Source organism: Leptonotus elevatus, chromosome 5 (genome assembly GCF_054856555.1).
Source record: "Leptonotus elevatus isolate MCC_2025b chromosome 5, RoL_Lele_1.0, whole genome shotgun sequence".
Classification (NCBI taxonomy): Eukaryota; Metazoa; Chordata; class Actinopteri; order Syngnathiformes; family Syngnathidae; genus Leptonotus; species Leptonotus elevatus.
The window spans coordinates 6830944-6845261 of NC_141243.1; the positions used below are offsets into that span (position 1 = coordinate 6830944).

At 40.5% G+C, this 14318-nt stretch overlaps 2 protein-coding genes across 2 annotated transcripts; one reads left to right on the forward strand and one right to left on the reverse strand.

Moving 5' to 3' along the window:
* Positions 1 to 371: 371 nt before the first annotated feature.
* Positions 372 to 3759, reverse strand: c20h2orf81 (chromosome 20 C2orf81 homolog). Its single transcript, XM_086075022.1, has 4 exons — positions 3173 to 3759; positions 2278 to 2540; positions 1808 to 2014; positions 372 to 1233 (listed from the first exon to the last, which is right to left on the reverse strand). The coding sequence occupies exons 2-4, from the start codon at positions 2509 to 2511 to the stop codon at positions 454 to 456; spliced, it is 1221 nt and encodes a 406-aa protein (XP_085931148.1). The 5' UTR covers positions 2512 to 2540; positions 3173 to 3759; the 3' UTR covers positions 372 to 453.
* On the forward strand, positions 3296 to 6733 carry wdr54 (WD repeat domain 54). Its single transcript, XM_086075023.1, has 9 exons — positions 3296 to 3874; positions 4152 to 4214; positions 4315 to 4381; positions 4530 to 4586; positions 4831 to 4958; positions 5402 to 5502; positions 5772 to 5934; positions 6014 to 6088; positions 6164 to 6733. The coding sequence occupies exons 1-9, from the start codon at positions 3650 to 3652 to the stop codon at positions 6293 to 6295; spliced, it is 1011 nt and encodes a 336-aa protein (XP_085931149.1). The 5' UTR covers positions 3296 to 3649; the 3' UTR covers positions 6296 to 6733.
* The last annotated feature ends 7585 nt before the right edge of the window (positions 6734 to 14318 follow it).

Here is a 14318-nt window from a genome sequence, read left to right on the forward strand (position 1 = left end):
ATTGGTCCAGGGCTGGGAGCTTCCGGTTGGCTTTTTCAAGTTAGGTTGAAACGTCACACCACAATATTGGGTTCACGGATAATAGAATATAAAAAAATATATAATTTTGAGTTTTATAATTTTATCCGTAACGTTCCATTTTATCATACTCATATGAGTCATATATGCATCGCGGAAAATTTCGACTACATTATACAATTAGAGGTGGTGCGCTCATTCAGCAATCTTCCATATCTAAAGTAGTTAAACTAGTGGACCCCCACTACATTTCAGGCTTCTATTTATGTGCCCAAATTTTGGGGGCGTTGTATGCATACCCCTCCCACACACACACACACACACACACACACACACACACACACACATGAAAAAAAAGTACTGACATTTTTATTGCTCGAAGAGAAAGAATGTGAAAGTATCCAAAAATTTTGCAAATAATTTGTTACTTTTAAATCAAAACTTAAATTTGTCAGACGGCAACAATTGGGTAACCTTGGGTGAACGTTTTGTCGTCAGCTGATCCACGGGGAAAGTTGATGTTACAGACTCACTGTTTATCGGCCTCAGCTTGGCACCGTTGGCAGAGTGAGGCTGTGATTTGAATGGGAGACGACCCATTTGTGTTCGCTGGGGATCCATCAGAGAAACACCTTTGGCTAAATCTATGGTGTCCATCCTCAAAGCTCTTGCCATTATCTTCTCGTCCTTAATAGGAGACAATCTGTCCGAGTGATGATCTCTGTTTGCAGCATTCCAAGAAGTTCCCATCATACCAGTCAGAGGACTACTAGACACAAGCGCCGGTTTGGATTGTCCATCTGATTTTTTGATGCTAGATTTTGTGCACTTGTCAATCTCATACTGAGGAGTGATCCAGTGTCGAGGCAAAGAGGCAAGCTTAGGTATAGTTTGTTTCTCCTTTGGTTGTTGTGGTGATGTGCTTATATGTTTTGAACCAGAAGTGTTTTCGGCTGCACATGACACAGGTGGCAAGACAGTACTTTCGGTAAACTTTGGAGGTAAAGAAGGTTTTTGTTTTTTCTTGGTGGAAGTCTTTTGTTTGGGGCAAGGACTTGGTTCTTTGCAAATGTTCTCATCCTCGGGCCTGCTGGGACTTATTTTCCCTTCAGATTGCTCGGGGGACATGCTGCTATGTGCTATGGGAGCATTTTGCTGGTTTTCTTCAGGATGTGCTGGTTCAAGCTCCTCGCAAATATCAGCTTCCTGGTTGATCTGTGTATAGAAAGTGTGACATTAATTTTAAATTATTAACATGAAAGGACAATTTGTAAGACACACGGACACAATTTGTTAACACGACTCGTTCAAAGTTTGAAAAAAAAAAATTCAATACGAAATAATTAGAAGTGAATTAAACTGTTCCAGACTCAGGCTGTCATCATAATCATAATACAGTTAATAATTTAAATTACTTTTAAATGTCATACAAGTATGAAGAGATGTTAACCACACTGGAAGACAACTATTAAAACTCAAAGTAAAACTACTCTTAAAGCTATGTGGCAGGCATTGCAATAGAGAAGTATTTCTGGAATCAATATGTCTAAGTGTTATATAAACAAGTATAATATAGTATATTACTCAGGTGGGTAGAGTAGCCGCAAATTTTGCTCCAGTAAGATTTCCATTACTTTAGAATAATATGACTCTGCAGGTTTTGCTTTTGACTCATACATTTCCAGATTTTGGGGGTTACATTTCAAATTGTACCACTTTGGGGGTGTTTCAATTTCGAGGTTCTATTATATTAGAAGAAGAAAGTTTTAGAAAAGACAGTTAAAGGTACCTGTGGTGACGCAGGCTCAGATGGAGGTGCTCCATGTATAACAGGAAAACATCCTTCCGCCCACACATCTGGATTGATAGGTACTGGTTCTGAGTCTTCTGTTGCGGCCAATTCCGTTGCATCTTCCCATCTATCTCGGCACATGAGTTTCTGCTCCACAGTCTGTATGAAGTAATCTTTGGCCCAGTAGGCAGTGAAAGATGGTAGCTGGAAAAAAAAAATCATTCAATTCCGTTGATTGATCTCTGATCCTATCGCATTCCCCCCAAAAATGCATGTGAGGGTCAAGGAAGACTGAATTGTGTGAATAGTGCATGATTGTTTGTCTATGTGTCCTGTGACTGTCTAGTGACGAGTCCAGTGTGGGCCTCTGCCTCTTGCCCCAAGTCAACTAGGATAGGCTCCAGCTCACCCATGACCTTAATAAGGAGAAGCGCTATATAAAATGGACAAATGGATGAATGCTTTACCTGTCTTTCAATGTGGACGTTGTAGCAGCCTTCCATGACACTGATCATCAGATCGGCCATTATTTCCCCTACGACATCCTCTGCCTCTTCTTGGACTAACATTTCCATCCATTGGCTCTGAGTCAGATATCCGGGGATAATGTCTTCCTCTTCCGGCTCATGGGACGGCGGCGGGGACACTCGAGCAGGCGCCTTACCCTTGTCAGCTTGGGCTTTGGATGTAGAGCGGGACATCGTGGTAGTGTTTGGTCACCTTAATTCAGCTATATAAGAGGGGGGGGGGGGAAACATCAGAAACAATGCTCAACATAATATAGTAAAAGATTATGTCTTGAAATAACTGCAACCCACAAAATAAACATTACTATTGTTAAAAAAAACACACTATTGTATTTGGTTGTACACATGTAGTTCATAGAGGCACTGTGTATATATATGATGATAAAACAACATTTTGAATCATACTCACTCTCGTGGCGGTTTTTAAAACTGCAATGAATCATGCAACAAGCTAGCATGCGCTGGGCTTTGCATTTTGAGGGTTTACACTCCGTATTTATACAGTCACAGTTTATCAATATGCCACATATATGGTGAACCTTTGCGTCTTTGTCATAATGTGCTTTCGTGTAAATTATTAATTTTTGGGAGGTCCGTTAATTCCATTAAACGTACGGTGTGCAGTGCAGACAGATTATGAGTCATTTGTGGTTGATTTGACGTGTATTTGTTTGGGTGGACGAAAAGGAAATTTTCTGTTATCTATGTATTCATCCAACAGTTGTGGGTAGAAAAATGAGACACACTAACATATGGTTACCGTGTGGCTGTTTATTATATTATTAACATCGTTTGCTCACTTAAAATACATTAAAAAACAAACAAACATACATACCTTTAATTAATCAGCTCACGTTTGTCTTGAAGTTTCTGATTGTATCTTCTTTTTTTATTCGTTTTTTACTTATTTACCTTCACTTCCGGGTCTATGCAACGGTTGCCTGGCAACTGAGCACGTGGTTTGACGTCACACATTTGTCTCTATGGCTGCAGTAGACGCCGAGGAAATCCCATCGAGATTAGCGCTTGCTTCAAGTCAATTTGACAGTAACGACGGAGACCAGCAATTGTTTCATGGTTGTCAAGCAATCGCATTGAAATTTCACAACACAACAATGACAGTGTTATTTCTGTAAATTATTTGACTGCGTAGTGGCACGTGGCTTGCTTAACAGTAACCTAGTTAGCCTAGCTGCTAATGCTAAGTACCAAGCTGAACGTTTTTATGTAACGGTCGATTCTTGTTGAAGAAGGAACACGATTCGGCTGACATATTTTCCGACCAGTAAATGATACTGAATCAAGCCTTTCGATGTATCACAAAGATAAGAACATCCAGATTAAGAACAGCGCGTCCGCGTTGTTCAACAACCTGAGCGTGCTGCGTATCGCCCCGCGGCGCCTCACCTACTTCACGGTGGTCCACGCCAATGTGGTCAATATGGTCAGCGCGTCGTGGGACGGCCTCAATTACTCCCACCGTCAGCTGCAGTCCAAGGAGCCCAACGTCGCAACTAGTCCATCGCTCATCATGCAGGTCAGGCATTGTGCAGCAATAAGGGTCTTTGCAGAATTGCAGGACATTAGGCCATTTATTGTTTAATTTTTCTTTCCCTGAATGTTTTGTGTATTTTACGTATTTGAAATTTCGTCGAGCTCGAGGGAAAGATAATGTCCTTCAATTCTGGATGGAATGACCAATCAACTGTCCACGGATCTCTCTTTTATTGTCTAAACTCAAAACGAGCATTATATTTGAATTTATTCACAATTCAGGAGATTAAACATTTGTTATTTGTGTTTTCTTGCAATAGGCTGCATTTTGTGTTTTGCCCTCTCGTGATCTGCTGGTAGTCACTTCACAGAAAGGCATCCAGGTGAAACATTCTTGAGTAGATTTTTTTTTTTTTTTTTTACTTCACATGAATAAAAACGTTGTCACGTCTTGTTACAGCATCTCTGTGTTTTCCTTTCAAGATGTATGAATCAGATGGCTCCATCATGGTGTACTGGCATGCACTGGATACTCCGGAAATACCAACAGGTAACATAAACCTACAAAAAGCTATTCCACTTATTAGACATTTCATTAGGTACACATGTCTAGTGTAATGCGATCCAATAAAAGATCTCGAAATGATTTTGACTATTTAGCCTCTATTATGTGTCGTAAATGTGTCCTTTGTCCCCAGCTCAGGCCGTGTTTGCTCGGGGGATCGCTGCTGTGTGGGAGAATTACATATGTGTGGGTAAGTACAGAGTGGAACACATTTCTTTTGAGCTAATAGTATCGTTGTAGTTTACAGTACAGAATTCATTCTCAGTCCGGTGGACTACAAGTTACACTCTGACTTCCTCCCACATTCCAAAAATTTTTAATCTGCGATTGATTGACAGCCAGTTCATGCCACATGTCCCCCAAAATCAACCTGGATAGGCTCAAAAATGGATGGATGAAATTCAATGGTCTCTTGTCTCTTCCTGGCATTGCAGGTCTGTCCTCTTGTGGAATCCTGGTTTTTGATGTTCCCAGTAAAGGCAGTAATATCACCCTGTCTGAGGTACTGGAGGAGCACAAGGAGCCCGTCACTGACTTGGCCCCAGAGTGCTCAGGCAGTCAGGTATTATTACAAATGATCATATTGCTTATTGTACTTTATTGTGAGATGTCTCCGATACAGTATGCCATATACTATATTTAGCGACATAGTGGTGAGGAATTGCATACTTGGATGTAGTGTACTTTTGATGGCAGTATTCATTCATATTATCTTGCAAAACGTGCACAATTCTCATGTGCGATGCCCCCACGTAAAGGTATCAGCGACCACACTAAGAAGTTACAAATAATGGCAAAGAGGAAATAAAATAAAATTTAAAAAAAGTCAAGTAAAACTTAATGGATAGTTCATCCTGATTGTCCATTGGTGTTTTTGTGTTTATTGATCATGAAGGTTTTTTTAAAGGTTATTTTTCATGTAAATGTGCTTAAAAAGTTTTAGCAATATCGATCAGTCAGCCAATAACATGATCTTCTGTTCTGTGGATGTCCGTCTTCCCTCAGGATTGTATCGCCGACCTGGTCAGCGCTGATGACGGCGGCACCTTGTGTGTGTGGAAATCTGGGGAAGAGTTTCAGCTCCTCAACAAGATTAGTGGATTTGAGTAAGAATTAGGCATAGAGGAGCAAACTGTTTTGTTTTCATTTTGTGATGGCTTTTTGGAGCTACTTTCTTGGTGCATTTCTGGTGGGATAAAGTGTGCTTATCTACATCCATCCACCTTTCCCATATCATCCTCTTCCTCCTACATACATCGTTTTTGCGTCATTACCTGATCTGCTTCCTCGGTCTTCTCTTCCTTATCACTCAATCCTCTAATGTAATTGCCGCTTTTTGTTTCCTCACTGCAATGATCCTCTATCATCCTGTCAGTATGAGCTGCTCATCCGTGAAGCTGTGGAACGGTACAGCGGTGGCAGGTTACGGAACTGGCCAGATCCGTCTGTACGAGGCCGTGACGGGAATTCTGCACGCCGAGGTCAACGCACACGCCCGCTGGATCTACTCACTGGACATTGCTCCTTTTTCTGGGCTGGTCAGTTTAGGAAAGAAACACTTATATTGGCATGTTATGAGCTGGCACGTGTGATTTAAATGCGTGTCGCGCTCCTCAGCTCCTGTCTGCTGCTGAAGATTCGTTTGTTAGGGTGTGGCACCTGACAGTAACCCCAGAAAGCAACAGTGTGGAAGTAAGCCCAACGCATGGCTCGATTTCTACTTTTCCGTGCACTTCCTTTCTATGAATGTCTTTTATTTGGTCTTAGGTTGCACATCTACATAATGAGTGCGTGACAGACACACAAATCTGCGGCGCCAAGTTCTGCGATGGAGATGGCTATGCCTTCGCCGTGACAGGATATGACCTCAATGAAATTATACGCTACACGCAGACATAGGACTTCACCTTTATCATGGCTGAGTATCCGGATATCAAACAGATGTCATACAATATTTCCGCAATATGATTCCAAATGGAGCACACTCAGAAGGTCAGATTCTGCAAGGGCGGTTGGTGTCAAATTGCAACGTTTTTATGATGAAGTATGCATTATGTCGGGAAGTGTAGTGTGTCTTGTGAGATGTGTGTTAGCCTGTTGACGATGACTCAGATGTGTAAATAAATTGTATAGATATTTTTAATGGCAAATGTTTACCTGTTTATGAACTTTTAGTTCAGTAATGAAATATTAAATATCTGTATTACAAAGAAACGCCACTAGAGGACAGCATGTATTTTGTTAATGGTCTGAAAGCAACCGTCTCAAAGTTGGTGAGTAAGCGGTGGTACTTTTGTGCTATGTTTTATAAATTAAATTAAAAACAAATGGAAAATACTCAATGAAAGCTTTTCATCATTTATTTTCAAGGGAAACACACCGAAAAGCAATAGCTAAAAACAAGTAGCTAGTCATTTAGATATTTACTCGAATCTCCAATTAATACCGCTTTACAATGTGTGCACCCATATTGCGGATAAATTCTTCATATCATTTTTTAGATCCTAATGGGAGTGGCTAATTAATGGTTCTTCATCTCCTTTAGCAGTTTAAGATGAAATCTACAACTGATTGCTGGATCAGGTATTTAACACAATATGTAAGGTCCAAGCAGAACCTCCAAAGTTAAACACAATCTGTTCCTTGACCCCGGTTGACTTCCGAATCGTTATGATTTCACAACTTTCCCGTAGTGAACCATGTAAAGTGAATTAATTTGTTCTGCACTTACGCTTAATTGAATTGATTCCTCATGTGTGTATGAATGCTTGTTTGTCTATGCTAGTCAATATGTGCCCTGCGATCGACTGACATCCAGTCCAGTGTGTACCCTTTCTCTGGCCCGAATTCAGCTGGGATAGGTTACAGCACACCCGTGACCCGAATGAGGATAAGCAGTATGAGGATGGATGGATTAACTGTTCACACATTCCTAACTGCCATGCAACTGTAAAGAGAAGTTCATAAAATTGTAGATGAGGGAACGGCAAGTGCCAAGTTGTGGTCTGGATATTTCCATGTTAGCCATTAGCCATGTTGCTTTTAGCTACATTATATTTGTTATCATTTGCTTGGTGAAACTGTATTTAATTAATAATGTAGCTCATAGTGTACCGTGTAACCAAACAGTTTACTATGATGCTTTGTTCCATTTGTGGTTCTGTAGTTATCACTTTTTTTCTTTTTTTTTTACTTTATGCAAGAGCCACTGCGCTAACCCATCATTCACTATTGATAGCTGATGTAGTCTCTTGTAGCCTTATCACGGTTCACATGCACTTATTATTTTTTGCTCATATCATGCAACGAGGTATCACCATAATCCGTCCACCTTATCGTGACGAGATAAGAAGAATGAGGTCAGTGAGGAATTGTTCGCTGTTTGTCGGTCTGCGGCTAAACTAAATCCCAGAGTTGTAGTCGCGTTTTTTTTTTTTCCTGGTTTGCAGTCAACACGGATCACATAACATCAAGTGACAAGACTTGTTTTGAAGCCACACACTCATGACATGTTATGTAACTACAATTTGCCAGGTGCCAGATGACTGTGGGGTCGATGCCGATGCCTGGGCCACGTAAACGGCGGACATGCGCCGGGAGCCACACAAACATCACACGTGGCGATGCAGTCGATACATTTTAGTAGGTCGTGTTGTGTCACACCTCGCAGTCGACTGATGTGTGCTTGGGTTGGGTTGGGGGGGGGGGCAAGTCTCAGCGGCAGAACTGATGGCTAAAATGAGGTCCCCAATGACACAGACGCTGATGTTACATAACTTTCTGGAACAGTGCAACACACATAGGGAGATATTACTGAAAAGCGACTGATGAAATGGAAAAAAAGATGGATTGATGGAGCAGGGAGTGATTGGAACCTTGTCAAACAGGTTTTTAAAAATATGGGACGCTGATGTCACTTTTCTCAATAACGCAGAGACAAACATCAGCATTCAGTCAATAACACTGTGTGACACTCTGGTCCTTTTCTCAAGCCCGGGGCCACTTCTGCAGAACTTGTTGACTTTTGGCTGTTCCAGCTGAGCACACAAAATGGTTGGAGAGAGATTAAAACACGAAACACCGTGCGTGAACATATATGCGTTCATGCTACTTTGCTTATACACATTCCCTCCAAAATGATCAGACTAAGGAGGCCCAGTCCTTTATTTTTTGTTGTAAACGCGTGGGTTAGATTATTTCCAAATACATCTGGATTTGATATACAACTTTGAAGAACAAATATATTTTACTCAGTGCAGCATCAAATGCATTTGACAGCAGAAGTATGATGACATTATAAAAAAAAGTGTGATCGATGCATGCATGTTTGTGCATTAAAACTTCATCACCATGCTGAGGAGTGAGCAGTTTATCCCGTGCCCGTCCACGTTCGTGAGCAGCAGCTGGGCCAGTGTGGCTAAGCCTGCTGGGATAGAGCCTCACCGTGGGGGGATGAAGTGCCTAAAGCCCCTCCAGTCTGCAGTCTGCTGCCATAGATGGACCGGCTCACTTGTTAAAAACAAACAGCAAAGCAGCTCCCTCATTCACGTGTTACTTTTGAAATTTTGGAAAGGAGTACTTCAACCTGACAGACCATGAACATCGAGCCTTAACTGTCCATTTCATGTACAAAGAGACTGAGCTGTATTTGCTTTATAAAGCTGTGTTGCATGTTTTCTTTCTTACATGGCACTTTAGGGGCAACGTAAAAAACGACATGTTCATTGGACCCAAAAAAGAAAGATTATGAAGTGGTGCAGTAATAAGTGCACTTAATTAATACTAAATGATTTGGTTGCTAAATATGATTTGATTGAGAGTGAGTCAATATATATTTCCCCACAAGACACGATATACACTATAATAATTCAACCCTTAAAGGATACAACATAAAAAAGAAAGAAAGAGCGAAACTTCTTACAAGGCTGTACTTTTCATTCAAAATCCTAATAAACTCCGAATTTAGCAACGCTGACTCGTAGTCAGCATAATCCTAACATTAAATTCGATAATTGGACTGCTTGGTGGGCTCGATTAAAAATAAATAAATAAATCAACTTAATACTGCATTTTATCATCCAATAACCACGTTTATTGCAAAAACCTGTAGCAATTTCTAAACTTGTAATATGATTTTGTATTATAGTATTTATTTGCACTTACGTGAACGTGATGCTTGCACATGTTTGCAATGTAAAAAAATGTCAGTGCAAATGGTAACGTGCTTCACGGGAGCTATTTTTAACTTGCTGAAAATGGTTCTCCATTCAGTACAAGGATGCAGCACTTTGAAAAAAGTGCTCTACCATCACATCAATAAGAGACCACCCGTCAATTACCGTTCATTTTGTATTTATTGTATAGCACGGCACTGCTCAGTGCTTTGCAAGGCCTTCGGTTTCTGCTTGTTCATGGGTGCCACTTTTCTCTTCAGTAAGTGAAAATACATGCTCTGATCAGGCCAGACCGTCCCTTCTTTGTCTTCAGAAGCTCATTAATTCCAAACAGACATTGTCCAAATACTTGTAGGCCTTACTATATATTCCCTGACGCATCATCGAGGCGGCATGGGTAGGAAATGGGACTTAAGTGCATTAGATTAGAGCAGAATAAACATCAAAGCCCGCCATCTGGGATGGCATTGTTGCCTAGCACTCGGCACTGTTTGACGTTGGTGCGCTGACGTTAGCCGGTGTGCAGGGTGCGTTGAGGCCTTCTTGTTTATGTAGCCATATGTGCATGTGAATGGATGGCACCGCTGAAAACGCTGATGGATTCATGTTCCAGACCGGTACTCCAAATCAGGTCAGATTCAATTTTCCCTGGACCTCCCTGTGCGAGAGTGAGCGACATGTTCTCAAAAAAATGAAGACGTTGGGCGTGGAGTATAGTTCTGTTTTTTATTAAACTCTTTCAATTTTTTGTTTTCACACTTTAAAACGATGTGAAATTCAGATATGCACACAAAACCGACTCACTTGGCACTCAATTATGATTTTCAGTTGCGTGCAACGGAGTAGACAGCAACAATGACAGCAATATCCTCATAAAGTCTTATCACTGATCTGTCAGTCATGTGAGGCTGCTACTAGTGATATGAATGTGCCTCTACACGGCGCAACAGGAAGTCGGAATACGCAAACATCTCCGGCACAAATTTAATTGTGTGTCATCTTTGCTCTGTCCATCTTTTTCAGAAACGCGCTAAGGGTGTTTTGGTGGTTCAAAAGAGCATTCACCTCTGCACACACACCATGACAGCTATATGACACACAACTGCAGAGACATCGCACCATTTTTCTAATTCACCAATAGGAGAGTGGTGAGGGACAGCATATGAGATAGAATCATCTGGAGGGAAACAATTGTGCATGCATCTGTGTAAGAAATAAATGGAAAATTCTTTCACCACTATAAATGTAACTACCAGCCAAACAGAAGCATTTGACAGCAATAAGAGCGTCGCTCATTCCGCACAAGCTTTCCGCCCATGTGTCATCCCCTGCAGGGATCCTATCCAAAAAAGGTGGTGAGTCCCCAAACACACACTCCACAAAAATGGCTGATAAGCTGCGCTGAAATCTAATATGTACTTTGACACAAAAGTGCTGAATCTCCCATGAGCTCAGAGCCATTTAAAAATAAAATCCTACAAAACATCAATGTGTGTGTTTTAAAAAAAAAGAACTAATTCACTGCCATTGACGGCTATAGACGTCAAAAATTCATTTGAACTATTTCTATTAGTTTAACATTTTTTTCCACTTTTGTTAACTAGAGTATGAAAACCTAGAAAAAAAAATTGTACATTTGGAACAGATATAAAATTGGTGATCGTGACTATTGAAGTCATGCGATTAATTACAATAAAATAATATTTTTTAATATTTTCTTTTCTTTTCTTTTTAAAGATTATTTAAAAAATTCTAGGTTTTCATACTCTTGTTAAGAAAAGTGGAAAAAAATTAAACTAAAAAAAATAGTTAAAATGAATTTTTGACGTTTATAGGCGTCAATGGCAGTGAATGAGTTAATAAGCCTAATTATGATGACTACATTTCCAAACGTGCATACAGTATTTGAAAAATAATCATCAGGCAAACTATCAAATTAACATTTTCAATATCTCTTATTGTATGCTGTCGAGCATGAGGCTAGAATTGCATGCAGTTAATTTCGTTATTGCAACAGCCTACTGTAGTTTTAGCGCTAAGACGAATAATGCAAAAAAAAAGCAGTGTCAAATATATTTGTTGTGGGGCCCTAATGACCCTATTTTCCCGAGACATTCCCCAGCTGTTCTGTCACTCCCATGTATAAACAAACAAACATATCAAATGTGTTCCCAGCATAAACATCCGTGCTCACAACTTCACTTTATGCAGCGTGGTGTTACTTTTAATTTAACTGGTCTTGATAACTGTAAATATGTTTTAAGCAACATTTGTTATGGTTCTCTGATGACAAATCAATAGACTATTGCCTGGAGCTCCACACTTTAGATACAGCAGTGGCATAGTTGGTACTCCAATAAATCTTATTGGGACAGTTGTTTGGCAAGTTTTGATAACAAACGCGAAACAAATCTTCGACCAGGTTTTGGGAAGACACCTCATTGGCCCCTAAAGACTTATAGAAAACCATGTCAAATCTATGATAAATAAAACATCAAAACAACAGATGTAAATGGAGAAATCGCCACAGGCAATACATGTTTAAAGTTTACAAACAGTGCTATTGGCAAAGTACTGCGTGGACAAGATGGTTTGGGGCTGCTTCGATAGCCCAGAGCCTGGACGCGTTGCTATGGTTGACTAGAAAAATAGTTTATTAGATGAACTAACGGTTGTTTGCGAGTTGCGATGACACAAAGAGCCGAAGTAAATCCACAATTGAATGTCTTTTGGAGTGATCCACTAAGAGATGACATCAACTTGACTGGAATTCTTTGGCATGACCTGAAGACAGCAATTCCCACCAGACAGAATATTGCTGAATTGAAAACATTTTTTGTGTTATTGTGAAAACTTTCTCTATTGCTGTGACTTAGTAGTAGGCCAGATCACATTTTTATCACCAATTAGTACATAAATCTAGGTTATTCCAATGCTTTGAAGTACTTTTTATGTATTGGCCACACACTCTCAGGTGATGAGTGACAGAAAAAAGAAGGCCGAGGATGCAGCTGAAGGTTACCGTCTGCCTTTTGCTTTTTGTTTCATTTTGTTAACCCCCTACCTGACATGCCATATGGCTTCCTGCCTACCCATCAGTGCAGAGTAAATTCTATGTGATCAGACACAAAGTGGTAAATGGAGCAGAAATACAAACAGTGCAATCTGCTCATTTTGTCCTGTGAAGGCTATGGGGCTTTTGTCAATTAGGCGGTGACCCGCACACCTCTCCATTAGTTTCTCCCACACCACACACAGGGAGAGAGAGAGAGAGAGAGAGAGAGAGAGAGAAGAGATTTGGGAGACGACACATTTGCACTTTACCTGAAATGACTGGTTCGTTACCAATAGTAGGTAGCCTGAATAAAAATGAGGAAAAAGCCACAAAAATAAATTAGAACAGAGTTTTCTTGAGAACAACAACTAACGAATGTCAGGGCAGGGGTAGCTGTGCTCATTCTTGTTTCCATGGCAACACCAATGTGCTGCCAGCGCGGCGACACCAGTCAGGAGTACTGCGCCGTGGTCGTGCTGACATGAGACACACGTGCCAATGCCTAGCTGACAGCACTGACGCCACGCCAGCGTCTATTCATAGCACCTGAGTGACGCCAAACAGGGACACAGGCGGCCCAAAGAGGCCGGGTCCGCAATCTGGGCAGGACCGTGAATAGTTATGATGAATATGGACTGGTCAGACACTTGTGGAGAAAGGTGTCATCTTCCTTCTGATCACTGTCCAGACTGCCAAAGAGACAACTGGTCACACAACATAACACTTTTTGGGAGGGGGTCGCCTGCGCAATGTGCATATGTCGGGATAATGCAAAGATCAAGATGCACGTCAATCACTCTGAGCAGCTAGACTTATTTCTTTCTCTAGATCTTCATTGGTGACCACCACAGTTTTTTTGTTTTTATTTATTTATGTGCTTTATATAATATTTGTTTATTTTTGTGTGTCTTTGGGTTTGGATTATCCACCAAACTTTGTCTGACAAAGACTAAGGAAGAACTCGGGAAATTTGGGGAAAACCTTGTCTCCAACATTTCCCGGTATTTTTTTTGCTTCTAACATCAGAACAAGTTTCAAAGTATATATGAAACTGTTAACTGATAAACCATGATTCAATTATTATTATTATTATTATTATTTTAGCAGACTGAAGGAAATGTTTTTATGACTCATCTTTACACCATGGCAAATTTGTCTGTGAGATCGCTGTGGTCCAGGCTATGTCAATATAAAGAAGGCTTTCATTTTCTACCCTGCTTAACCTCATTATTATTATTTATTTATTTTAACCATTTGTAACAGTTCCCAAGTGTCTTACTAAAAACTTTGACATTCTTCAGTCAAAATATCCAGTTACATTTCAGGGGTCAGTTCTGTCTCATGCAAATGAGGTTGTTCATCCCGCTCTCCTGGTCGACTTTCGTCAACATAATGACACGGTTCGAGCTAGGGGTTCGAGACTAGGCAAGGGCAACTACTAGCCCAGAGTGTGATGAAAAAAGAAATTGCCCCTAAAGATCTTCACTCGTGGAAGCAGCAGCTACTTCATTTCATTCATTTCAAATTACGGAACTGTGCATTTATTGCATGCAAACTCCCCCAACCCAAAAAGCCAAAACACAAAAACAGTTTCAAAGTCAAATAGGAGCTTGATGAACCTCTATTATGGTTTTTTTTTTTTTCATTTTGACTGAGTTTGAGTCAAGTTTGTTTATTAGCAGGATTACACTAA

Bases quoted from the DNA above. Each gene is read 5' to 3' on its own strand.
- c20h2orf81 (XM_086075022.1), bottom strand. From the start codon at position 2,511: ATGTCCCGCTCTACATCCAAAGCCCAAGCTGACAAGGGTAAGGCGCCT. The intron at 2,015-2,277 runs GTAAAGCATTCA...TTTTTTTTCCAG, and splicing joins ACGTCCACATTGAAAGACAG to CTACCATCTTTCACTGCCTA. The intron at 1,234-1,807 runs GTACCTTTAACT...TTCTATACACAG, and splicing joins CTGAGCCTGCGTCACCACAG to ATCAACCAGGAAGCTGATAT.
- wdr54 (XM_086075023.1), top strand. From the start codon at position 3,650: ATGTATCACAAAGATAAGAACATCCAGATTAAGAACAGCGCGTCCGCG. The intron at 4,959-5,401 runs GTATTATTACAA...GTCTTCCCTCAG, and splicing joins CAGAGTGCTCAGGCAGTCAG to GATTGTATCGCCGACCTGGT. The intron at 5,503-5,771 runs GTAAGAATTAGG...TCATCCTGTCAG, and splicing joins AACAAGATTAGTGGATTTGA to TATGAGCTGCTCATCCGTGA.